At 42.0% G+C, this 26,660-nt stretch overlaps 1 protein-coding gene across 1 annotated transcript in view; it reads left to right on the forward strand.

Moving 5' to 3' along the window:
• LOC138946871 (poly [ADP-ribose] polymerase tankyrase-1-like) overlaps positions 1 to 26,660 on the forward strand; it is a 43,388-nt gene that overhangs the window by 13,234 nt on the left and 3,494 nt on the right. Inside the window, exons 2-11 of the mRNA XM_070318272.1 lie at positions 9,427 to 11,699; positions 16,559 to 16,677; positions 18,468 to 18,710; positions 19,659 to 19,867; positions 20,274 to 20,567; positions 21,549 to 21,683; positions 22,124 to 22,324; positions 23,424 to 23,525; positions 25,041 to 25,184; positions 25,840 to 26,001. Coding sequence (XP_070174373.1) covers positions 11,389 to 11,699; positions 16,559 to 16,677; positions 18,468 to 18,710; positions 19,659 to 19,867; positions 20,274 to 20,567; positions 21,549 to 21,683; positions 22,124 to 22,324; positions 23,424 to 23,525; positions 25,041 to 25,184; positions 25,840 to 26,001 — 1,920 coding nt within the window. The 5' untranslated portion in view covers positions 9,427 to 11,388. The remainder of the gene's footprint in view (positions 1 to 9,426; positions 11,700 to 16,558; positions 16,678 to 18,467; positions 18,711 to 19,658; positions 19,868 to 20,273; positions 20,568 to 21,548; positions 21,684 to 22,123; positions 22,325 to 23,423; positions 23,526 to 25,040; positions 25,185 to 25,839; positions 26,002 to 26,660) is intronic.

Here is a 26,660-nt window from a genome sequence, read left to right on the forward strand (position 1 = left end):
CGGAAATTACTCTGTCGGGTTTGTATAGGTTGTAAAAGAGTGAATAAGATTAAGAGAACTACCCTTGCTTTAGATAGTGAAACATTCCAACGTCACATTTATGGGCCAGTCACTAGCGAGAGGGGTGTCTGAAACTGTGACACGTGGATAGGGAGCACGTGTAGAAAGCTTGCCTCACTAAAAGCAAGAGTATTCACTCTTTCACAACCCATACAAACTCCGGAGTTCGTCTACAAACCCGACGGAGTTATTTCCGATATATCGTCTGTTACTTGTGCTGTCACCGTCGTACTGATGGTGCTGGTTACGGATAGACACCTTGACGTTTATTCAGGGCCCTATCCGGGGTGGATTATCGCGTGTAGCATCAGTGTGACCGGGTCATACCCGCCCTGTACCCTCCCACCCGCCTCTCTCTGTCATGCTGCCGTTGTTATCTACCGGTTTATCTACCTATACTCATCTGGGATGAGGCAAAAAAACCACTCTTTGTTGTTTGGTCGTGTCTGGAATGTTTTTTGTCTGTATCAAACTGTTCAAAGGCCCACTACGCCTCGCCTCACCGTCTCAGATCTGGCAATGAGTTTGCACGGGATAAGACCATCCCTCCACTTGGTCACATACCGACAATTAACACCCTGACTGCTAGCTGTAGTGAGTTTGAATTTTTTGCTGAATTAATTCACGATAAAGGCACCAGTGCCTTGTACAAAATTAATGCTTGAAAAAATAGCAGTGTGCACAGAGAACACCAGGCTGTTCATTTTTGGTATGTGACCTATTGGAGGGGTGGTTTTTCCCATGTTAAAGCTTGGTCAGATCTGAGACGGAGAGGCAAACCGGTTTTTTTCTCTCGAAATCTCAGGTCAGTTTATGTGCAGACCTGCTAGTCACTTCCCACAAACCCAAACTGATTGAACTATATCTTTGAACTGGAAAATATTTTCTGTTGTACAAGATTATGTTATGTCAACTGATCGCTTTCGGCTGAAATTATATTAACAGTGACTGTAATCGATGTAGCAAAGCATTCTCTCTCTCTCTCTCTCTCTCTCTCTCTCTCTCTCTCTCTCTCTCTCTCTCTCTCTCTCTCTCTCTCTCTCTCTCTCTCTCTCTCTCTCTCTCTCTCTCTCTCTTCATTTTATTTTTTATATAAAACAAGAATGAAATATTATGACACTAGGTGTTGAAGTTACCACTTGTTCGCCATTTTCTGTTATCTGAATGTGTATTGATTATCATTTTAGAACATGTACATAAGCAGTCTGCTTGTTAACGTTCTTAATGTTGTTATTGTTTGTTGTTGTATCAAAGAAAATGAATCAAACACGCTTAAAACAAAAACAAAACAAAACCCCACCCCACCCTCTTCGTGTGTACACGCAAGCATAAGACCAAGTACGCACGTAAAAGATCCTGTAATCCATGTCAGAGTTCGGTTGGTTGAAGAAACATGAACAAAAACATGCATTCCCCGGAATCGGAGTATGGCTGCCTAAATGGCTGGGAGAAAACGGTCATACACGTAAAAACCCTATCGTGCAAAAATGCAAGTGAACGTTGGAGTTTCAGCCCACGAACGCAGAAGAAGGTTGGCAAGTCATCAGTACAATCACATTAGCTTGAAAAACGATGTGCATATTTGTTGCTTGACAACACCATGGCAAAGAGAGCAATGTTGCTTTGTTCAAAGCTGAGCACGAGACGACAAGAACATTCATTATGCTCATTATTATCCATAACTTACTGAGAGATCGGTTACATCAGCTTCCTGCAAAACAAACAAGCCATTAATAACGCTCTCTCTCTCTCTCTGTCTGTCTCTCTCTCTCTCTCTCTCTCTCTCTCTCTCTCTCTCTCTCTCTGCCTAAACGTCTATTTGTAATAAACTTCCAGTTTCTCTCCCTCTCACTCCTTCTACTATCTCTCTCCCCCACTCACTCTTCCGCACACAATTTACACACACACACACACACACACACACACACACTAACACTAACACACACACAGACACACACACACACACAGATACATCTATATATATATATATACGACTTGTGTCTGTCTGTCTGTGTGTGTGTGTGTGTGTGTGTGTGTGTGTGCGTGTGTGTGTGTTCGCGATGCACGGCCAAAGTTCTCGATGGATCTGCTTCAAATTTGGTGGGCATATTCAGGTAGACCCCGGACACAACCTGGTCGATGAGAATTTTCAACACGTGCTCTCAGCGCGCAGCGCTGAACCGATTTTGGTTTTTCTGTTCATCTTCCCAGATCCATTCCCAGTAACTCTTCCTTATCTTCTCCAGTGTTTTGCGTTTATCTCCCTTCCTTCGTGTGGCGTCAATCTATATTCCCGTTACTATTTTTAGAAGGTCACTGTCCACAACGCTCAATCCATATTCCCGTTACTATTTTTAGAAGGTCACTGTCCACAACGTATTACTCTTCCTTATCTTTTCCAGTGTTTTGCGCGTTTATCTCTCTTCCTTCGTGCGGTGCGCCGGCGAAGCCGGCGTACACCCGGTCCCCGGCAAAGCCGGGTATTCGGCTCTACTTCTTCCCGGCGAAGCCGTACCCGGCGAAGCGGGTATTCATCTAGGGGAAATAGGAATTGGGGGAAATAATGTGTTCAAAGGTTTATAATTGTTGTTAAAACCATTTCATATTGAGTCATTCGTGACTTTAAGGCTTACTCATTGCAGGTATTAAAATGCAGAAATAAAAATAAATATGATTGAATTGATAGAATCGAACAACACAGAGTAATTGCGCACAATAAGTTTTTTTTTATCAATATCATTAAATCATATCACAAAGTTAAAAGTTTATATAAGATGAAGCATGAGATAAAGAGAGAGAGAGATAACGAGAGAGAGAGAGAGAGAGAGAGAGAGAGAGAGAGAGAGAGAGAGAGAGAGAGAGAGAGAGAGAGAGAGAGAGAGAGAGAGAGAGAGGGAGAACTTTGAACTTTATTTATTTATCGAGGGTAACAGAATAAGCAATGTATACATGCTTTTTTTTTATTCGGCCCTCGCCCATTGAGGGTAACTCGATTAATAACAAGAAGAACTATATTTCCCCTAGTGAAAACTGGAATTCCCATCTCCACTAAAACTGGATTCCCGTTTGCACTAGGGCAAACTGGAATTCCAATCTCCACTAGTGCGATTCGGAATCTCACTGGATTCTCATTTCCACTGTGACATATATATATGTCACAGTGGAAATGAGAATCCAGTGAGATTCCGAATCGCACTAGTGGAGATTGGAATTCCAGTTAGCACTAGGGCAAACTAGAATTCTCATCTCCACTGGATATTTGTTAGTGGAGATTGGAATTCCAGTTTGCCCTAGTGCAAACGGGAATCCAGTTTTAGTGGAGATGGGAATTCCAGTTTTCACTAGGGGAAATAGGAATTGGGGGAAATAATGTGTTCAAAGGTGTAAAATTGTTGTCAAAACCATTTCATGACTTTAAGGCTTACTCATTGCAGGTATTGAACTGCAGAAATAAAAATAAATATTATTGAATTGATATAATCGAACAACACAGAGTAATTGCGCACAATAAGAGACAAGCTTCCCGGTATCAAAAGCAGGTACAAAAACTGCACAAGGTGTACTCAATTGATGATACAGTTGGCATTAAAATCCACCAAGCCGACAGAACAAACACTGATGCACGCCTTCTGCCTTGTAAAATACTAACATCCAGATCCACAGCAGGAAACAGATTACAATTCAAAGTCTTCAGCGTTGCTGTAATCATTGTAAACTGGTTCGATGGTGTTGAACTTGTGGACATGCGCTCTGTAGAGTTTCTGGAACTTAACAGTGTTGAACCAAACAATTTAAAAGAAATAACTCTGATACAAGCATCACGGTCTTCTACGAGATGGAGCACCAAGTCTGTCGCTTGCTCTTCGAGAACAGTCTGCAAATGCAAGGGCAACTGTCTAACGAAACGGTGCAATTGGGGTGTACACTACATTGGGGTGTGCACGTTAAAGATCCCACGATTGACAAAAGGGTCTTTCCTGGCAAAATTGTATAGGCATAGATAAAAATGTCCACCAAATACCCGTTTGACTTGGAATAAAGGCCGTGAAAGGTGAATGCTCGCCTAATAGGCTACTGAGCTTTACTGGCCGATGTGAATGCGTTATATATTGTGTGTAAAAAATGTCTGTTTGTCTGTCTGTCTGTAAAAAATTCCATTTCAAACGGCAGAAATTAATATGTAAGCGCCTAGGGCTATATCTAGATTAGGCGCATAAAAATGATCACAACAATAATAATAATAATAATAATAATTGCCGAAAAGCAAACATAGACTGCTGTACAAAATGTCACCCAGAAAGCACATTTTGCAAGAACTGTTGATGGATTTCCAGTGAAATGAGAAAAAGCAAAAAAGGCATGTTTGTATGTGTGCGTGAGTGCATGCATTTTATGTGTGGGAGTGTGTGTGAAGGCATGTAGCATAGATAGGCCTACCTTTCATGCTTCATCTTTTATAAACTTTTAACTTTGTGATATGATTTAATGATATTGATGATAAAACCTTATTGTGCGCAATTACTCTGTGTTGTTCGATTATATCAATTCAATAAAAAAAAATTATGTCTGCATTTCAATACCTGAAATGAGTAAGCCTTAAAGTCATGAGTGACTCAAGATGAAATGGTTTTAACAACAATTATAAACCTTTGAACACATTATTTCCCCCAATTCCTCCCAATTCCTATTTCCCCTAGTGAAAACTGGAATTCCCATCTCCACTGAAACTGGATTCCCGTTTGCACTAGGGCAAACTGGAATTCCAATCTTCACTAACAAATATCCAGTGGAGATGAGAATTCTAGTTTGCCCTAGTGCAAACTGGAATTCCAATCTCCACTAGTGCGATTCGGAATCTCACTGGATTCTCATTTCCACTGTGACATATACACACTCTCTCTCTGTCTCTCTTTCACTCTCTCCAGAGCGCAGAAAGAGATACAGAGACAGAGAGCGAGATCAATAAAATCACCCTGCCCAGGACATGTATACAAATTCAGTTTCAGTACAAAATCGTACACGTACGCATTTTCTGCGTACACGATTTATAAAGTAGTCATTGCACACTGTAGTTACCATCTTACCAAGCAGGCCAAGGGGCAGGCATTTACAGAGTATTTGTTGTCTCTTCTAAGTGGATCGTTCTCGCAGGCCACACTCAGTTCCCTTGTGACAGCCATGTCGCGATGATCTGGTCCGCGGAATTCTGTGCTTCTTGCAAGGTCTGTTTTGCGTTTCATCGTATCGTGCGACCCTACATCTGATAAGCGGTATGTGGAACATTCAACTTTGATCGATTTAATGTTTCCTTACCTTAGCTAATTACCCATTTTGCGCAAAAAAAGTTGCTGGTGTTTTACTCGGTTCTGCATTAGTTTAATTTGATTATTACACCCCCGGTATAGGGGTGTGTATAGGTTTCGCTCGATGTGTTTGTTTGTTTGTTTGTTTGTGTTCGCATATACATCTCAAGAATGAACGGACCGATCGTCACCAAACTTGGTGAACAGGTACTATATATTCCTGAGACGGTCCTTACAAAAATTGGGACCAGTCAAACACACGGTTAGGGAGTTATTGGTGGATTAAGATTCTACAAGGACTTATAGAGGGACATATTAATGGTCAAAGGGAAATAACCACACTTGTTAGCAGTGCCTGCTCAGTTGGTGGCAGTGAGAATGCTAAGGACGGGGGTGTTTTTCCTACCTCGGAGGAATTTCTTGTTTTTGTTAACTTCACGTCTTCTCTTTGGATACCTTCATTGTTTAGGATACATGTGTGTGCGTGCGAGTGTTTTTAATTTTTTTAATTTTATTACTTCTCTTTCCTTTTCCATGGACTTACTTGCCCATGCAAGGCGCCTGAGTTGAGTGTTTGGTCTATACTTCATTTTCTTGTCTATTTTTTTCTTCTTCTAGTTTCGGCTAGGTGTGAATTGAACGGTTATCGCAAAGACGAGATAATTGACGATGTTCGTAAATATCAATCAATCAATATGAGGCTTATATCGCGCGTATTCCGTGGGTACAGTTCTAAGCGCAGGGATTTTTTAAATTTGTTTTTTTTATGCAATTTATTTATGCCGGGATTTATTTATGCCGTGTGAGATGGAATTTTTTTACACAATACATCACGCATTCACATCGGCCAGCAGATCGCAGCCATTTCGGCGCATATCCTACTTTTCACGGCCTATTATTCCAAATCACACGGGTATTTTGGTGGACATTTTTATCTATGCCTATACAATTTTGCCAGGAAAGACCCTTTTGTCAATCGTGGACATCTTTAACGTGCACACCCCAAGGAACAGCAAGTCTTCCACAACCCATAAAAAGCCGACAGAGTGATTTCCAGACTGTGTCTATATAATTATAAATATAGTCATGCCACTTGTATATTTATTTCATTACTCTTGCGTACAGATAACTACTTGAACATGTTATATGAGTTCGACCGATGCAACGGACTTACGTGTTCTGTTTGTGATTGGAAAGATGTACAAAAAGTGCTACATTCAGCTTTAAACCTGACAACGTGTCTATTTGTGATGCTGTGATGTGCGTGAGAGTAAAGGCGAACGAATGAGAACCAAGGACAGATATAGACAGCAATTAATCACCTGGCTACGGTCGTATGACCGAAGCCGTCACATCATCAATCAAAATCACCGATGTATATTTATATACAGGTCGTCTTCTTTCTGCACGGGATCATTTTTATACATAGTCCCGACTGATGTGTGTGTGTGTGTGTGTGTGTGTGTGTGTGTGTGTGTGTGTGTGTGTGTGTGTGTGTGTGTGTGTGTGTGTGTGTGTGTCAGTGTGTGTGTGCGCGTGCGTGCGTGTGTGTTTGTGTGTCTATGTGCGCCATGTGTGCCGTGTGTGTGTTTACGTGCGTGCATGCGTGTTTACGTGCTTGAGTGAGTGCGTGCGTGTATGTGTCAGAGAAACCCACGTAATGGGTTGCGGAGATGGCAGTTTCCTGGTTTGCTTTTTGTAAACACGTCCAATCCTTTTAACGGTTCAAAACAAGACCCCTGGAAACCACGTTTGCTCGGCTGGAGACTGAATAAGATAAGAATGCCAACCAATGTGATTGGTCTTTCCTGGTGGCAGTAAAAAGCACACACAAATGAAAACTGGTTCCCATTGGTAAACACATTAACTAGCTCCTGGAAGATTGATCTATGCTATGCAATGCTAATTTGGTATGTTTGTCCCCAGTTCTAGGGACTGTTTTGGACATGAGGTGGTAATACGCTGAGAAGATTGTACGGCTCACTATATCTCAGGTATTGATGTGAGCTGGTAAACAGACGCCATCTCTGTCAGCCAAAGGAATAACCACATCAAGTGATATGCTTCGCTCCGCACGTTTTCGAAAAAAAAGATCGTTTATGCAGGGTTCGTACTGGTGCTTGAACTCCTTGAAAGTGCTTGGATTTGGAGGGGTCAATTAATTTCAAGGCATTGAAAGTCCTTGAAAACTTGGCAAGGTCATTCAAAGTCCTCAATAACCCAAACGTTGCTGACTGACTACAGAGCAACCAACCGTAGTAGAGATTTGCAAGGTTTCATTATTTTAAAAACCGCAAGGCAAAAGTTAAACAGTAAGCTACAGTCCCTTCAATCATTGAACTCTGTGTGCGGGTAGACCAAAACAAGTGTCCTTTTGATTAAGAGGAAAGAGGGTGCTTGATTTTTTCTTCAAAAGGTCTTGAGTGTCCATGAAAAATCCTTAAATTTTAGGACAAACAAATCTGTACAAACCCTGTAAATTATGTGATGCCTTTTCCCGTAGGAAAACATGAAGATTGGACCTCACTATTCACTCTGACACCGACGACGTGTCCCAGGGAACTGGTTATGCCCACTCGGCTATTCATAGCTCCGTTTACCTTACAGTCAAGTAATACAACTCTTCTACAGTCAACTTGATGAAAAACACTACGGTGCATACTCTAAACGTTTTATTCCGGGGCGTCCCCCAGGACAATATTTTTAACTTTGTAAAGGATTATAGACATTTTAAACAAAAATTGAAGTTACAAGTGTGAAAATACATGAGCATTTTAGAACTTTCTTGATTTTACGATTTGTTTATGTGAAGGAACATTAAAACCAACAACCAACTAAATTTTACAGACCTTATACACGTCGACCAAGTTATTTCCAATCTTGGTGCATTCCCCTCCGCGGGCCCCTCCGTCTGGAACTCCCTGCCGCTGGAGCTTCGCCAGAGCCCCTCTCTTGACGTGTTCAAGAGTAGGTTGAAGACTCAGTTCTTCCCGTAGCTGGCTGTGACTTTCATGTTCGATGCGATGTGTTGTGCCCCAAATGACATCCTTGTGTTGTGCTCTGTGAGAGGTGTTTTGTGTGTGCTTAATATTATTTTGTTTGGACCTGGCTATTGATGTGTACATTGTTGTTAAACAGTTGTTTGTTGTATGTTTATTAGGGTCTGCTAGTGTGTGATAGGGTTTATGTCCGTCTGTAGATTTTGTTTTCTTTTTCTGTTAGTCCTGTGTTGACAGCTCTTCGACAAGCGCTTAGAACTGTACCCACGGGATACGCGCGATATAAGCTTCTTATTGATTGATTGATTGATTGGTCCGTGCATTTAAGAAGCTGAGTATTATCACAAAGCATAGTCTCTATCTCGTCCCAATGTCAATCGACAGTGGTGCTTACCTTGTAAATTGATTGAAATGTTGCGTTCGTGAATCGTTACAATTGTCGCAGCTGTGAAAGTCAATTTAAAAAACCCACATTCTGTCGAATTTTGGAATTTCCAGTGTGTCGTTTAATGATTTCGCAATGGAGAAAAACTGCCTCAGGTGTTGTACAAGGAAAACACATTAAAAAGATGTAGCAGCGAGGAAAACTTTAAGGTTGTGAATACCATAATATTGGTATCTTTTTATCATCATTTTCCTCCTCTTTTTTTTCCGCAACGCACTAACCTGTATTGAGAGGAGTAACTTGTTTAAACCGGTCCAAGACAAATTGGTAGCTGAAAGTAAAAATAAGAAATTAAACAAAATCAAACTATAAATGTCCATTATATTTAGATTTAAAAATAATGTAAACAAAATAGGAAGGGATAAAAAGTAAACAAAATATCAATAATATGTAATCGTTTCTTGGTAGTTCACACACACACACACACACACACACACACACACACACACACACACACACACACACACACACACACACACACACACACACACACACACACACACTTAATACACTACAGGATCTTTCACGTTTAAGGGCAGTAATAAAATGTTATTGCCTCCATTATGTTGCCTTGAAATCGTTTGGCGCGACACTCACTTTTCTCTTGCATGTGTTACAGGTCCTCATCTGTCTGCCTACAACGCTGCATTTTTTTTTCACCTGAAGACGAACTGAACCCTTCAACTGAATAACAAACGAGGAGGGCTCTGCTGAAATATCTAACAAGGAAAATCAAGATTACACACGGAGAGCAAAGCAGGCGATCTATTCTTTGTTTGTTTTTTTTGTTTTGTTTTTTTCGACCCTGGAGCGTGTGAGGCGTGGAGAAACGATCTTAAAACTGATAACAATTTGGCCTAAGAACTTAATGAGTTGCAGCTGATCCGATACGCTTCACTGACTTCAGGCTTCTTCAGGATCATAGTAGCCGTCACGAGTCAATGATCTCACCCTGTCCTGGATAAACTCGCCGGTCTTCTGTGCCCTGAAGGATAGCTGAGCGCAAGTAATAAATAAACACAGACATGCTTAATAGATGACGATCGCTACTTTGGTGTTCTCGTCACATCATCATTGACATTCAGGTCACGGTGGGTCAAGGATAAATGTTGTATTTGTGCAATCTCTTTTGGGAGTAAACCAGACGACCACTACTTCTGTCAACACGGAAGCACTCTAGCACAAGAATGCATGCTAGAAAAGTAAAATTAAGGGAAAATACCCAAAGTGTTCATTCGTTTCAGAATCACTAATACTAAGCTCACGACAGGTGAAGGATACGACAGTGTGAATTTCTGTTGCCAGAAAACCAGAGTACAGCCATTTCTGACAGCAGGGAAAGCGCTCAAGCAACGGAAAAAATGTCAGAAAATCAAAAGTAGGGACAATATAGTGAAAGTGCAGCGTAACTAATATTCAGCTCACTACGGGTAAAGGATACGATAGTGTGCTTTACTGTCGCCAGTCAACCAGACGACAGCCATACTGACAACACGGAAACGCAGACATAGGGAAATATTAGAAGTCGAAGCTGTCTGCACCTGTACCGTGTGTTGGATATTTATGACACGGTAATGTTGACATTTACCCATGACACTTCTGGTTCCCTCGCCTTTCAAGCCGAGACACAACCCACGCCGCCACATTCGTCTTGAGGCCTGCCACAACCCGGATGCGGAAGCAGCAGTGACGTATGTTGGACCCGACATCTGACGGCGTGAAACTCAACTAATCGTTGTCTTGTGAAGTTGTTCTTTTAAAGCCGTTATTATCTCCCCTCGCGCACTCTTCTGTCAAACGGCTCGGCGCACCAAGACAACTTGTCCACGGTGTCGCGGAAAACCCAGACGTAAAGTGACGTCAACACGGACACGAGATCGAGCGCAGACAATGGTGTAAAACGGGGATGAAGCTGAGAGGAGGATAATTATTGATATTATATGGATGCAAGTGTAGCGGTGAACTAGTCAAGAAAAAAAGTTGTGCAACATCAAAAGTGTCAGTTGTATATTTTCTTTGTGTCGATATTTGGTTTTCCCCTCCACTCATTATACATTTTCCGCTTCTCTGTATGGAGATTTCTGCGAATTATAGAAAAGAGGAGTGTTAGCTGTTTTTAGCATCGACGAGAAGGAGTTTATCAAGACTCGACTGAGCTATCTTTACTGAATCAGTCCTTTAAACAGCAAGCATAGGAGTTGAAAAACAAATGCAGGAAGAAAGGATTCAATTGGAACAGATTGTCTTGTCATTGACATATTGAAGACAACGAGATTGTTAAATACTGTTTCTCTACAAAACTGTCTTTTCAGTTCCGCCTTAAAGCTACGTGGTCAACCTTGTCGAAAAAGCCAGCAGACGCCGGCACACTGCGCGAAGATGTTGTGTTTACCAGCGAGAGGACAGTGACTGGAAAAGATGGATAAATATACAGTGAAAGGGATGCGTACACAGTGATACCAATAAGGGGGCAAGGAGCTGATAAGTGCTGAGCATACAAACTTGAACGTGTATCATTCACCAAGTACACAAATCGAAAGTATATCACTCACCAAGCAGACAATCCCAGCAGATCAGCATCATGAATCTGCGCAAGACCAAAGTGTACCAGGTGATCGTGAACGGCAGCCGGGAGGCCATCCTCAAGACGATGCGAGAGTACCTCAAGGCGGGCAAGGATCCGAACCTGCGGGACGCGGAGAGTGGGGGCAACCTGCTGCACCACATGATTGACCACTCGCCGCGCTTCCTGGACCCCGAGATGGCCTCGCTCTTCTACATGCTGGCCTGCAGGGACGTGGACGTGGACGCGCAGGATCACCATGGCAACACGCCGCTACACCGTGTGGTCAGGCATCGCGGGGCTTTCAGGATCCTCATCGCTTTGATCAGGTGAGGCATACAACAAAGTTTTTTTTAACGTTTTTACATTTAGTAAAGTTTTGACTAAATGTTTTAACATAGAGGGGGGAATCGAGACGAGGCTCGTGGTGTATGTGTGTGTGTGTGTGTGTGTCTGTCTGTCTGTCTGTCTGTCTGTCTGTCTGTGTGTGTAGAGCGATTCAGACCAAACTACTGGGCCGATCTTTATGAAATTTGACATGAGAGTTCCTGGGTATGATATCCCCGGACGTTTTTTTTCTTTTTTTCGATAAATACCTTTGATGACGTCATATCCGGCTTTTTGTAAAAGTTGAGGCGGCTCTGTCACACCCTCATTTTTCAATCAAATTGATTGACATTTTGGCAAAGCAATCTTCGACGAAGGCCGGGGTTTGGTATTGCATTTCAGATTGGTGGCTCAAAAACTAATGAGTGAGTTTGGTCATTAAAAATCGCAAACTTGTAATTAAAATTATTTTTTTATTAAACGATCCAAAAACAATTTCATCTTATTTTTCGTCATTTTCTGATTCTAAAAACACATACATATGTTATATTTAGATTAAAAACAAGCTCTGAAAATTAAAAATATAAAAATTATGATCAAAATTAAATTTTCGAAATCGTTTTAAAAACTATTTCATCTTATTCCTTGTCGGTTCTTGATTCCAAAAACATATAGATATGATATGTTTGGATTAAAAACACGCTCAGAAAGTTAAAACGAAGAGAGGTACAGTAAAGCGTGCTATGAAGCACAGCGCAATCGCTACCGCGCCAAACAGGCTCGTCACTTTCACTGCCTTTTGCACTAGCGGCGGACTACGTTCAGTTTCATTCTGTGAATTCCACAGCTTGACTAAATGTAGTAATTTCGCCTTACGCGACTTGTTATTTATTGCGTTCTTCGGTATTTTGTAAACAGAACAACATAAAAATAAGGCCACCAAAAAAGTAAAAAATATTTTTTAAACAGTCCTCCCAAAAATGCCTTGTTATCCGATTCCTCGATATACCCATTTGTTCCTCTCAACCCAGGACTTGTCTTTGTTTGGCCTTTGAAAACGTATTTCTATTAAAAAGGACAAAATTGGAGTTTATACAGACTTTGCAAGGAAAGTTACTTTTCTCTGCCATCCAGGAGACACAGTTTTGTGAATTTCCCAACAATAAAAAGCCACATAAGCCTGTGTAAAAGAAAAACAAACTTCAATCAGCAAAACACAGATATATATGTAACGAAAGGAATCGACCAACCGACCCTTATTTTTGTGGGCCTCGTCATCAGAGCTGCCAGACTTTTGTCAGACGTGTTGCAAATCCCGTTTGTGTGTTTTGTTTTCCTCGTCCGTTTGTCTGTATGTCTGCACTTGGGTAAGTCATTAATCTTCTACCTTGCATGTTGTCTGTCGAACAAGCCGTTTGTCTTTCTCTCTGTCGTTGTTTCTGTCTTTACAACTAACCGTTGTGGCCTGTTGCTAGCTAGACCGTTTTGGATTGGTCACAAGACCACCTGGCACAAAGCAGACTCCATACCTAGAGGTGCGCATGTGTGTGTGTGTGTGTGTGTGTGTGAGGGGGGGGGGAGGGAGTGGGTAGGGGGGAGGGGGATGAAAGCTTTACCTAACTGCTTTATTCACTGTCTTCTTTTGATATCTGTTTTTTTCTCCTCTGTTCAAACAGTTTCAAACTGCCATTTGGAATTTTTCTACCTGCTCTTAGGCATTAGCTGAAGCTTCTTCCCTACCCGTGCACGATTCTCAATACACTATCAAAACCTGCGGGAATCTTTCCACAGTGGTGATATTATCATTCAGCTGTGAACTGTCCAGCTGTGAGCCGTAGAGCGCAGCGTAGCATGAGCTATCCGTTGAGTCACTTTCAATAGGCCCGTCACTGTTTCCTACCTATTTATTTCATTTTTATATTTAGTCAAGTTTTGACTAAATATTTTAACATCGAGGGGGAATCGAAACGAGGGTCGTGGTGTATGTGCGTGTGTCTGTGTGTCTGTGTGTCTGTGTGTGTGTGTGTGTGTGTGTGTGTGTAGAGCGATTCAGACTAAACTACTGGACCGATCTTTATGAAATTTGACATGAGAGTTCCTGGGTATGAAATCCCCGAACATTTTTTTCATTTTTTGGATAAATGTCTTTGATGACGTCATATCCGGCTTTTCGTGAAAGTTGAGGCGGCACTGTCACGCCCTCATTTTTCAACCAAATTGGTTGAAATTTTGGTCAAGTAATCTTCGACGAAGCCCGGGGTTCGGTATTGGATTTCAGCTTGGTGGCTTAAAAATTAATTAATGACTTTGGTCATTAAAAATCGGAAAATTGTAAAAAAAAATAAAAATTTATAAAACGATCCAAATTTACGTTTATCTTATTCTCCATCATTTGCTGATTCCAAAAACATATAAATATGTTATATTCGGATTAAAAACAAGCTCTGAAAATTAAATATATAAAAATTATTATCAAATTTTTTTTTTCGAAATCAATTTAAAAACACTTTCATCTTATTCCTTTTTGGTTCCTGATTCCAAAAACATATAGATATAATATGTTTGGATTAAAAACACGCTCAGAAAGTTAAAACGAAGAGAGGTACACAAAAGCGTGCTAACCTTCTCAGCGCAACGAATACCCCGCTCTTCTTCTCAATTCCACGGGCACTGCCTTTGCCACGGGCGGTGGAGTGACGATGCTATGAGTATACGGTCTTGCTGCGTTGCGTTGCGTTCAGTTTCATTCTGTGAGTTCGACAGCTACTTGACTAAATATTGTATTTTCGCTTTACGCGACTTGTTTATTTTATTTTTTTCTCACTTTATTTCCTTTTATATTATCTTGTTATTTCCTTCTATATTATCTTGTTATTTTCTGGTGTTTTCCGGTATGCTGCTCTGGCCCCTCCTGTTGTTGTTCTTTGTCACTGCTTTCAACTTTTTGTTGTGATTCACTGTATGTACTGCTGACTGCTTTCAATAGAGGTTGTGTCACCCTGCAGTGTTTTATGAGGTTGATGGGTGGAGAAAAAATGAATGCATAGCAGGGGTCTTGAAAACAGTCGGCCGAGTGGAGCAAGCTTCTCGATGTAGGTTTTACAATTGATGCAAAGATGTGTGGTAGCCCGGATATAAAACCGCAATCAGGTGCGATCTTTGTGGGTTGAGTGTTGCTTGCAGATCCTGTCAGGCTTTTACACACAGTACAAACACCCTTTCATTTAAACACTCACCGCTTGAGAACATCCTAGGTGCCCCCTCTCTCTCTCTCTCTCTCTCTCTCTCTCTCTCTCTCTCTCTCTCTCTCTCTCTCTCTCTCTCTCTCTCTCTCTCTCTCTCTCTCTCTCTCTCTCTCTCTCTCTCTCTTTGCTTGTTACATTTAGTCAAGTTTTGACTAAATGTTTTAACATAGAGGGGGAATCGAGACGAGGGTCGTGGTGTATGTGTGTGTGTGTGTGTGTGTGTGTGTGTGTGTGTGTGTGTGTGTGTGTGTGTGTGTGTGTGTGTGTCTGTGTGTCTGTCTGTCTGTGCGTGTGTGTGTGTAGAGTGATTCAGACTAAACTACTGGACCGATCTTTATGAAATTTTACATGAGAGTTCCTGGGTATGAAATCCCCAGACGTGTTTTTCATTTTTTCGATAAATGTCTTTTATGACGTCATATCCGGCTTTTTGTAAAAGTTGAGGCGGCACTGTCACACCTCCATTTTTCAATCAAATTGATTGAAATTTTGGCCAAGCAATCTTCGACGAAGGCCGGACTTCGGTATTGCATTTCAGCATGGAGGCGTACAAATTAATTAATGACTTTGGTCATTAAAAATCTGAAAATTGTAATTAAATTTTTTTTTATAAAACGATCCAAAATTACTTTTATTTTATTCTTCATCATGTTCTGATTCCAAAAACATATAAATATGTTATATTCGGATTAAAAACAAGCTCTGAAAATTATAAATATAAAAAAAAAATTATGATTAAAATTTCCGAAATCGTTTTAACAACAATTTCATCTTATTCCTTGTCGGTTCCTGATTCCAAAAACATATAGATATGATATGTTTGGATTAAAAACACGCTCAGAAAGTTAAAACGAAGAGAAATACAGTAAAGCGCGTTATGCAGCACAGCGCAACCGCTACCGCGCTGAACAGGCTCGTCACTTTCACTGCCTTTTTCATTAGCGGCGGACTACGGTCATTGTGAAAAAATGCAGTGCGTTGAGTTTTATTCTGTGAGTTCCACAGCTTGACTAAATGTAGTAATTTCGCCTTACGCGACTTGTGTAAGCTTTAAGATTCCATTAAAAATGACGTGTGTAATGACCTTGTTTTTTTAGCATCAAAATACAGTAATAACGGCAGCGATTAAAACGTATAAAGTTTCCATTATTCTAAGTAACTCACTCTTCTGTTCCCCAAAGTCATTCCTGCCTTATACCTTATCATATAGCAAAGATGGAAACTTTCCCAGTTACTATGCTGTCTAAAACGTACTTTGCTGAACAAAAAAATAAAAATAATTTGAACAAGGGAAACAACCGCTGTTTAATGTCCTTTGACTTTGCAGCGAGGTGATTGTCTCCACTGAAGACCGTTTTCTCAGTTTTGGACTTCTTGTCATTCTTCGTATTTTATAATTTTGTTGTTGTTGATTATGTTTTGTGCACGGCATAATTATGTAGCTCTAGTTGCTTGTGCTGGCAACGCTAAATTTAGCTCTGTGGCCCTCTTCTATGACAAGGCTGGGTCTCCTGGAGACGTATGGTCGGCTTTAACATAAAGGCACTTTCAGCAGTCATGGGGCAAGTAGCATTCACTTATTTCCTCAGCATAGTGTTGCATGGCGTTGCTTTCAGGTGCGGGGCTGACATGAGCATCCGGAACACCGAGGGCAAGACAGCGGAAGACATCTTGCAGCACGAGCGACCTCAGGGCTGGGAGGAGATGATGCACTGGCACAACAAGTTTAAACCAGGTTAGACATTAGGGCTGGTATGCACGAGCAAATACCTTACTGGGTGGGAACCTGTTGGTTTAAATCTTTTTTTGTCTCACTTTCAGCCAATGTGACCCAGCCAATAGTTACCTAGACGGTTAAAATCACTAACAAATTTCAATTTCAACAAATCTTACCAAGCCTATTTTGTTTTGTTGGGGTCCTGATTTGGCCTATATGCTCCGCTGGACCCAAAGAGCAACATCTAACTAACTAACTAAGCCTATTTTGTAACCACCCAGTTGGATTAGCCAGACCCCGCACCTAGGCGTGTGTCCCGTGCTCGGATACTTGGAGTTTAGTTCTCAGTATATGATATGATCACACATTCTTTTTTTATCAATGCTCCTTTTTCATCTCAGTGTTTTGTACCGTTTTGTTTATTTACTTTTTTGTGTTTTTTGTTGTTGTTCCGGTCTGTCTGTCTGTCTGTCTGTCTGTCTGTCTGTCTGTCTGTCTGCCTATGTATGTATGTATGTATGTATGTATGTATGTATGTATGTATGTATGTATGTATGTATGTATGTATGTATGTATGTATGTATGTATGTATGTATGTATGTATGTATGTATCTATACGGCTTGTGTGTGTGTGTGTGTGTGTGTGTGTGTGTGTGTGTGTCTGTCTGTCTGTCTGTCTGTCACTTCGCGATGCACGGCCAAAGTTCTCGATGGATCTGCTTCAAATTTGGTGGGCATATCGGGCGGTGATGTAGCTCAGTCGGTAGCGCGCTGGATTTGTATCCAGTTGGCCGCTGTCAGCGTGAGTTCTTCCCCACGTTCGGCGAGAGATTTATTTCTCAGAGTCAACTTTGTGTGCAGACTCTCCTCGGTGTCCGAACACCCCCGTGTGTACACGCAAGCACAAGACCAAGTGCGCACGAAAAAGATCCTGTAATCCATGTCAGAGTTCGGTGGGTTATAGAAACACGAAAATACCCAGCATGCTTCCTCCGAAAACGGCGTATGGCTGCCTAAATGGCGGGGTAAAAAACGGTCATGCACGTAAAATTCCACTCGTGCAAAAAACACGAGTGTACGTGGGAGTTTAAGCCCACGAACGCAGAAAAAGAAGAAGACGAAGGTGGGCATATTCAGGTAGACCCTGGACACAATCTGGTCGATGAAAATTTTGAACACGTGCTCTCAGCGCGCAGCGCTGAACCGATTTTGGTTTTTATGGTTTTTCTGTACATCCATTCCCAGTAACTCTTCCTTATCTTCTCCAGTGTTTTGCGCGTTTATCTCCCTTCCTTCGTGTGGCGTCAATCGCGTACGCCGGGTACCCGGCGCAGCCGGCCGGCATTCGGCTCTACTTCTTCCCGGCAAAGCCGGGTATTCATCTAGTGTATGTATGTATGTATGTATGTATGTATGTATGTATGTATGTATGTATGTATGTATGTATGTATGTATGTATGTATGTATGTATGTATGTATGTATGTATGTATGTTTGTATGTATATATGTATGTATGTATGTATGTATGTATGTATGTATGTATGTATGTATGTATGTATGTATGTATGTATGTATGTATGTATGTATGTTTGTATCTATCTATCTATCTATCTATCTATCTATCTATCTATCTATCTATCTATCTATCTATCTATCTATCTATCTATCTCTCTCTCTCTCTATCTAAGATTCATCTATCTATCTGAGTATCTGTCTGTCTGTCTGTCTGTCTGACTCTCTGTCTGTATTTGTAATTTGGAAAAACACATTTTTGTTTTGAACGTGCTCATCTAGATCTCTGTTGACAGGTCTTTGGTGCCTACTGCAGCAACCACAACCCAATCGCAAGATGGTGGAGCATTTGCTGCGGTGCTGGTGTCGCCTGACTACGGTCAAAGACGGTCGCGTGACGTCAATGAAGTCGTTGGTGGAGAACGACATCCACAAGACAGACCTTTTGCACATGTTGGAGAAATACGAAAACACGATAGAACTGGCTCTGGCGTTTGTTGGTGGCCTGGGGATGATCGTCAGGATGTGGATCAAGCAGGGCAAGGCTTTTTCCTTTTTCTTTTCTGCTTTAGAGGAGCGTCAAGTAAAGCGATTGTAGAGATGACGTCTTCATAGTTTATCACAATATGAAATACAGTACAGTGGAACCCCACCTTTACCCCCCCCCCCCGCCCCCCAATTTAAGACCCCCCTCCCATTTGAGACTATGTTTTCTTAGATTTTCTGTTCCTGACCTCTGTAACATTACCCCAATTTAAGACTCCCTCCTATTCTGGACCTGGATTTCTCAGATTTTTGAATGTCTTAAATTGGAGGTTCCACTGTATATGGTGTAATTATCGAGAAAACTCATTTAAAGAACAGGATGAACAGAAGCAACGTTTATGAGGTTTAAACCACGAACACTCATTTTTGCATCGGTTGGGGGAACCCTTTGATAGGCCAGTGTATAAGATTATGTGTGATCTTGTTGAATTTGCCGCACAGGTAGGTCAGCCGAGCTACTGATAACGAGTTGCAGTTTCCAATATCATACCCGGTCCGTAGTTTTCATTTGAAGGCGTTGCTAGAGAGAGTCATCCTTGCTCAGTGATGTCTTCTTTCAATGGGGACCAACCATGTTTTAAAGCTCAATCCTGCAAATGGCAATGCTAGATGACTCCATTAGAATATGTTTGCATCTTTCCATGACACCAGCGATATAATAGCGGGGGAAGGACATGTGTGAAAGGTATAACAGATAGACTGCTAATGTTCAAAACTCAAGAATAAAAAGAACAAGAATGGTAAGGTATTGGCACGTTTTCATTTTCTTTAAAAGAAAAGAATGAAGAGACCATTGGGTGGATGTACTCTTGAATGTCTTGTTTTGTTCAAATTAAAACGTTCCAGCACATTATCATTCTTGTACGTCTTTGTTTGTTTTTATTAAGAAAAAACCAATGGGGTTTTGATTGTTGCTTCAACGGCGTTGTTTTGACTTGCAGGTATCCTGGTGAACTTTGACGTCAACACGACGGACGCGTCCTACCAGGCGCGGTACCCTGACTGCCCGGATGTCCCGCAGCCCCTGCTGGCCGCCACGTGGGAGGTCAACACGTACGACGCCGTGGACACCATCATGGACCTCCACCCCGACACCTCCGTCCTCTTCGCCCCCCTCCCCGACCAGCCGCCAAAACCTCTCTTCTTCCATGTAGGTTGAGAGACTGTTCTTCTCTAGTTTTGAGACGTACATTTGTCATTGTCCTAGCCGCTAGGGTTGGTGTTACTTACACCGCTTCGTATCAGCAGGTGTGAAGGCAGGGGGGGAGGGCAAAAAAAGTGACATATTCACGCTTGCGCTGCTGAAACTCAACTAAGTTCCAGTTGTAAGATTATTAAAACTATTCCCCTTGATATGATGATTTGCACTGAGAGTTTGCAGTCATGTTTAAGGAACTATTCATATTTACTACTTTTAATGCATCTAAATGCTAAATATTGTTCTATGTCATGTTTCATGTTTGTTGTGATACACACACTACAAACAAATTTATCTCTTGAGAAAATAAAGTCTTCTTTGTCTACATCTATGTCTATGTCTATATTCTCGATGACAGATCCTAGACAGCCCGTACAGACCGCGGGAGAGCAAGTTAGTCAACAGAGTGCTACAGGGGGCTAACCTCGCAGCACGCAACGCCCAGGGGCAGACAATCCTCTTTGAAGTCATCTCCAGGGAGGAGCCGGAGGAGATCGTCAACGCCATCTTGAGCGCTGGAGTCAACGTGGCGTCACGTGACATGCACGGGATAACAGCGCGAGACTTTGCACAGCGATTGCAGCGCCCCAACTACGTGAAGCTGATTGACAATCATGTCCTCAAACTGATCAAGAGCAAAGAGTTTTTAAAGGTTTGCTGATTGTCAAAGCATTTTCAAACACAAACTTTGAAGGTTTACTGAATGTCCAAGCATTATCAGAAACATGTGCACCTTTAACATTTTTTCAAAGGTTATATCATCGGCAGAGAGTGTTGTTTGCCTCCAGTCTTCCTTACATATCGCTATAATTTAAATGTTTTGACATAGAGAAGAATACATTTGGACATTATTTCTACTTTAAAATTCTTTTTTGAGTGCGTCTGTCTGAATCGCGCATACATTGCCCATATTTTATGGACTTGTTCCTGTTCATACATACCTTACTTGGGGACAAAGTTCATTCAAACGGTGGCAATTGTGAAAGGATGACGCAGTAGTCCCCCTATAGTCACATGCATTTGCTCTGCATGGATGGAGTTGTCTCCCTGCCAAAGTGTGAGCTATTTATATTAGCTCGATGTTTTTGGTACATTGGAAGATGGCACACAAGTGAGATGTGGAGTAGCTGTTTGTGTCGTGGTCTGACTGCTGTTGTCATCGTGTCTGCTCTTGGGAACCTTTGCATACCCATGACAGTTTTTATAGGGCTATTAAATGAGCTCTAACATTTCAACCCTGTTTGACTGGCTTTACCTCCAAATGACCGGCACGGTTGGCCTAGTGGTCGGGAGGTCGTGGGTTCGAACCCCGGCCGGGTCATACCTAAGACTTTAAAATTGGCAATCTAGTGGCTGCTCCGCCTGGCGTCTGGCATTATGGGGTTATTGCTAGGACTGGTTGGTCCGGTGTCAGAATAATGTGACTGGGTGAGACATGAAGCCTGTGCTGCGACTTCTGTCTTGTGTGTGGCGCACGTTATATGTCGAAGCAGCACCGCCCTGATATGGCCCTTCGTGGTCGGCTGGGCGTTAAGCAAACAAACAAACAAACAAACAAACCTCCAAATGTGATTGTTGTGCTTTGGGCACGAGGTTACACATGCATGCACAGCATAATTGATACCTTGCACAGGTGGAAGCCTTGATCCTGGAGGGGTACGAGCTGGGGGACATGAAGGACAAGAACGGTCTGCTGGCTGTGGACTTTGCCAGGAAACACTCGTCGCGACAGCTCGTGGAGATCATCAGGCTGCAGAAACCGATACAGGTAAGCGTGTGGAACCATTTAAAACAGTCAGTTTAACGAGAGAGAGAAAGAGAGGGGGGCGATAGAGAGAGAGAGAGAGAGAGAGAGAGAGAGAGAGGGGGGCGATAGAGAGAGAGAGAGAGAGAGGGAGAGATGGAGGTGCGATAGAAAGAGATAGAGAGAGAGAGAGAGAGAGGGGGGGGGGATAGAAAGAGAGAGAGAGAGAGAGGGGTAGAGGAAGTAGAAAGAGGGATATATATCCCTCTTTCTACTTCCTCTACCCCTCTCTCTCTCTCTTTCTATCCCTCTCTCTCTATCTATCTCTCTCTCACTGCGCCGTAAGTGTAAACTGAAGAAAACCCTGCCACTCGATCAGGTGGAAAACACTATTATTTGTAAAGATGCATCTTTTACTCTGAAACATACAATTATAACCAGATGTTTGTGGTTTTTGTGTGCAGGCCTACGTGACCCGAGTGTTCCGTGCCGTGGAGGAAGGGAACCAGGTCGACCTGCAGCGCCTGCTGTCCTGCAAGAAGTACGCGCAAGGCAAGGACCGCTGCGGCAGGACGCCACTGCTACACGCCCTGTCACTGGGACAGAGGGAACTCGCCAAGCACCTCGCTCTGGAGTGCCCTGCTAGTGTCGGCCTGGCTGACACCGTGAGTACATTGTGCGTGTGTGGGCTTTGAGAAATGGATTGAGGAGACTGTAGGGCATGGGTTTTGGGGAATGGATTGTGGACATTGTAGGGCGTGGGCTTTGGGGAATGGATTGTTGAGAGGACAGCATTGCAGCAGCCACTTCAATATATGTGGAAATATTTGCGACTGTTGACACTGTTGACAGAAGCCTCTGACTGGAGAAACGCGAGGTCACATTTTGGAGCAAAATGTAAACAGACTTTACTGTGCTCATTGACTCCCACTTCAAACTGAATTTCTGAAAGTTAAGGAAGTATCAGTGATATCACATTGTAACCAAGAATACAAGTAGTGAAAAACGGTCTTTGGGTGCTCATAACAATAAATATGACCACAGTGCAAGTGACTATTTTGCTTTTCGCAGATATTGCCACGTCCACATAATAGGCATTGGTTTTGGGCCAGAGAGAACACGTTATGCATCTTACACTGCAAACGTGGCATGTTAGTGTTGCTGTCGATAAAAGTGTGAGTAATGGGGCTCGGGGCCGGGGTGGGGGCTGGCAGTAGAGCGGAGGTAGAAAGACAACGTTCGACTTTGTGACAGGGTGAGACACACCTCTTACACAGACGTGCCCTGGTAGTCGGGCCTATCTGGTTGAGTGAGAACACGGTTTTAAGTGACACAAGAACCAGGCAAAAGGGAGGGCATAGAGAAAGCTGTGACAACGTTACATGCTTCCAGGAAATTTCTCTCTGGGTTAACTCATCGAAATTGGGTTGTATGCAAGATGTGAGTCCAGAGACTTAAGTCCGGGATAAACTCTATTGAGGGTACAGTTTATCCCGGACCATAACTGAAAACCTCGACTCCTGGGCCGAGAGGCACGAGAAAGTTACCAGCTGATTGGGAGCTAGCCGCGGTATTAATTTGTATTGGTAGAAATTTAGATTTTGTGATTTCAACGAATCAGACCTCGCGGTTTGTTTTTTCCCGTTTGGGTTTCACCCACTTTCGCTTCGTGCATCTCAGCCCTGCATACCGGTCCAGGTAATCAAGCAGTGTGTGTCGTTGGCATGTTTTGTGGTGTAACTGTCAACCTTTTTATCCACGCAGTTTGGCCGGACACCCCTTCACTACGCCTATCTCTTCATGGATGACCCCGAGATTCTGGACCTGCTGGAGAGACAAGGGTCTTCCTCTGACACCAACGATGTGGTGAGTTGGTTATAATTGTTCATCGTCTCTTTAGCTGTTAGTGCTATTCGATACTGATGTCGTCAGTGGTTCAATCTTTGTGTTTATATGTCGTGAGTGGTTCAATCTTTGTGTTTATATGTCGTGAGTGGTTCAATCTTTGTGTTTATATGTCGTGAGTGGTTCAATCTTTGTGTTTATATGTCGTGAGTGGTTCAATCTTTGTGTTTATATGTCGTGAGTGGTTCAATCTTTGTGTTTATATGTCGTGAGTGGTTCAATCTTTGTGTTTATATGTCGTGAGTGGTTCAATCTTTGTGTTTATATGTCGTGAGTGGTTCAATCTTTGTGTTTATATGTCGTGAGTGGTTCAATCTTTGTGTTTATAAGTCGTGAGTGGTTCAATCTTTGTGTTTATATGTCGTGAGTGGTTCAATCTTTGTGTTTATATGTCGTGAGTGGTTCAATCTTTGTGTTTATATGTCGTGAGTGGTTCAATCTTTGTGTTTATATGTCGTGAGTGGTTCAATCTTTGTGTTTATATGTCGTGAGTGGTTCAATCTTTGTGTTTATATGTCGTGAGTGGTTCAATCGTTGTGTTTATAAGTCGTGAGTGGTTCAATCTTTGTGTTTATATGTCGTGAGTGGTTCAATCTTTGTGTTTATATGTCGTTAGTGGTTCAATCTTTGTGTTTATATGTCGTGAGTGGTTCAATCTTTGTGTTTATATGTCGTGAGTGGTTCAATCTTTGTGTTTATATGTCGTGAGTGGTTCAATCTTTGTGTTTATATGTCGTGAGTGGTTCAATCTTTGTGTTTATATGGATGCCGTCTATTATGACTTAACGATCAGTTTTGTGTAATTGCCTGACATTTTGAATGTGTGAAATGTGGAATTGTAATGTCCATTGCATTTTAATAAGCGCATTGAGGTGAAGAGCGCGGTAGAAAAAGTTTTCTTATTACTGCAGTCAACCTGTCAATAACAATCACCCAAGAAACGGACCAAACGTGGTCGTTATAGACAGGTGGTCGCTATTGAGAGGTGGTCGCCTGGGCAGGTTCTACTGTATCATTGTTATTAATTATGAATGCATACTGCTGGCATTGTCAGTGAGACTGAGTGTGAATGGACAGGCTGCTTTGAGTCCAGGGGAGCGTTTGCTGGGTTAGCAGTCAAGTTGGACGACGAAGAGGGAACGGTGTGAGAGCGATGAATCTTTGGATCGTTATGAGATTGCATGTCTTACCGCGTGTTGAAGACTAACTAACCAACTGATTAACGAACAAACGAACCATAACTGTCTTAATAATAAACTAAAGAAAGAAAGAAAGACGGACAGTCCGACAGAGAGACAGGCAGACTGACAGGCAGACAGACAGACAGACAGACCGATAAACAGGCATAAAGAAAGAAAGAAAGAATGAATGAATGAATGAAAAAAAATTATTTAGAAAGAAGGAAAGAAAGAAAGAAAGAAAAGACAAATACCATTAGCACACTAAATAAGAAGCTTAATTTGATTCGGTCAACAGAGAGGTCGAAGGCCAGTGATGTACGGCCGAAAGATGAACAGACCTCAGGAGCATGCGCTGTTGAAACAGGAAGTGATGGATGCTGAACTCGATATCGTTGTCTTCCAGACGAGTTTTGAACAAAACTTTCACAAAGCCATTCGGGTAAGTTCTGTCGTGCTACGTTGAAAACATAGACTTCTGCACATACTCTTCTTACCCAACCATGGTTTCCAGTTTATACACGTACCACGCTTTATCGCAGTATACAAGTAGTACAAGTACCATAGTACAAATGTACCGCGGCGAAAGTACTTCACTGTACTGTAGTATATACTATAGTATAATAGTATACCACAGTACATTTTTTTTTCAAATGACCAAAATCCTATAGTACATTTACAAATACTATAGTATACTATAGTACATTTACCACAATGTACTATAGTATACTATGGTACATTTACCAAAGTATTTTATTGTACTATAGTATACTGTGGTATACTATAGTATTTTTACTATAGTAAACTGTGGTACTTTTTCGCCTGGGACAGCTCCTCCGATATCACACACGCACGCACACACACACGCACGTACTCACGCACGCACGCACGCACGCACGCACGCACGCACGCACTTATACTTCTCTAAACTTAAAAGAATACGGGATTTATATCTACCGCCACGTTACTACAAGCTCCAGTGCTTTGATTGCACATGTATTGACATTATTTTCAACTGGCGGGTCGATAGCGGAATATCATTTGACATGGACACACCCCATTTTTGTTTAAAAGTCAAATTCATTTCCGTTTCACAGAGCGGAGACCTGGAAACTGTGATGAAACTGATCACAGATTTGCGTCGCTATGGTGACGTCAGCAGGTACAGCATGACGTTGTTTGAGTGTGTGGACATGCGCAGAGAGGACATCGCCATCTTCCTCATTAAGAACGGTTTCCGCAGCAATATCTGGAGACAGGTAATGATCACTCCTCTATGGTCACGTCTCCATGATTCTTCGTGAATATCTTAATATCTCTTTAACAAAAACTCACACCAAGACAGTTACAACCTGCTAATCTTCTTCTTTCTTCTTCTTCTTCTTCTTCTTCTTCTTCTTCTTCTTCTTCTTCTTCTTCTTCTTCTTCTTCTTCTTCTTCTTCTTTTTCTTCGTTTTTGTTCGTGGGCTGCAACTCCCACGTGCATTCAGGATTCTTTTTTATTTTTTTTTTAATTTTTTTAAAGAAATGGGCTTAATTGTACGTGTATGGCGGATTTTTCCACCGCGATATACTTCGTTTCGTGTTGGTTGCATGCTAGCCATTTTTGTGTTTCTTATAACCTAATGAACTCTGACATGGATACAAGGATAAAAGGATCCTTGTCGTGCATATTTAGTCTGATTCTTGTGTGTACACTGAAAGGGGGATAATCATAGCCCTAGCAGGTCTGCACATAATTTGACCTTGAAAATCGGAAACATCTTCGTCCTCCCGTGTGCACAGTCGGTATTCGAACCCTGAACCTTCAAGCCTTGAAGACTGACGTCCTTACCACTGGGTTATAGCGCCCATAATATTTCATTTCATTCAACTTCTCCTTCTTCGGTGATTTTGATGGGAAGATTATAGTAGCTGT

The sequence above is a fragment of the Littorina saxatilis genome, linkage group LG1 (genome assembly GCF_037325665.1).
Source record: "Littorina saxatilis isolate snail1 linkage group LG1, US_GU_Lsax_2.0, whole genome shotgun sequence".
In the NCBI taxonomy this organism is placed as follows: domain Eukaryota; kingdom Metazoa; phylum Mollusca; class Gastropoda; order Littorinimorpha; family Littorinidae; genus Littorina; species Littorina saxatilis.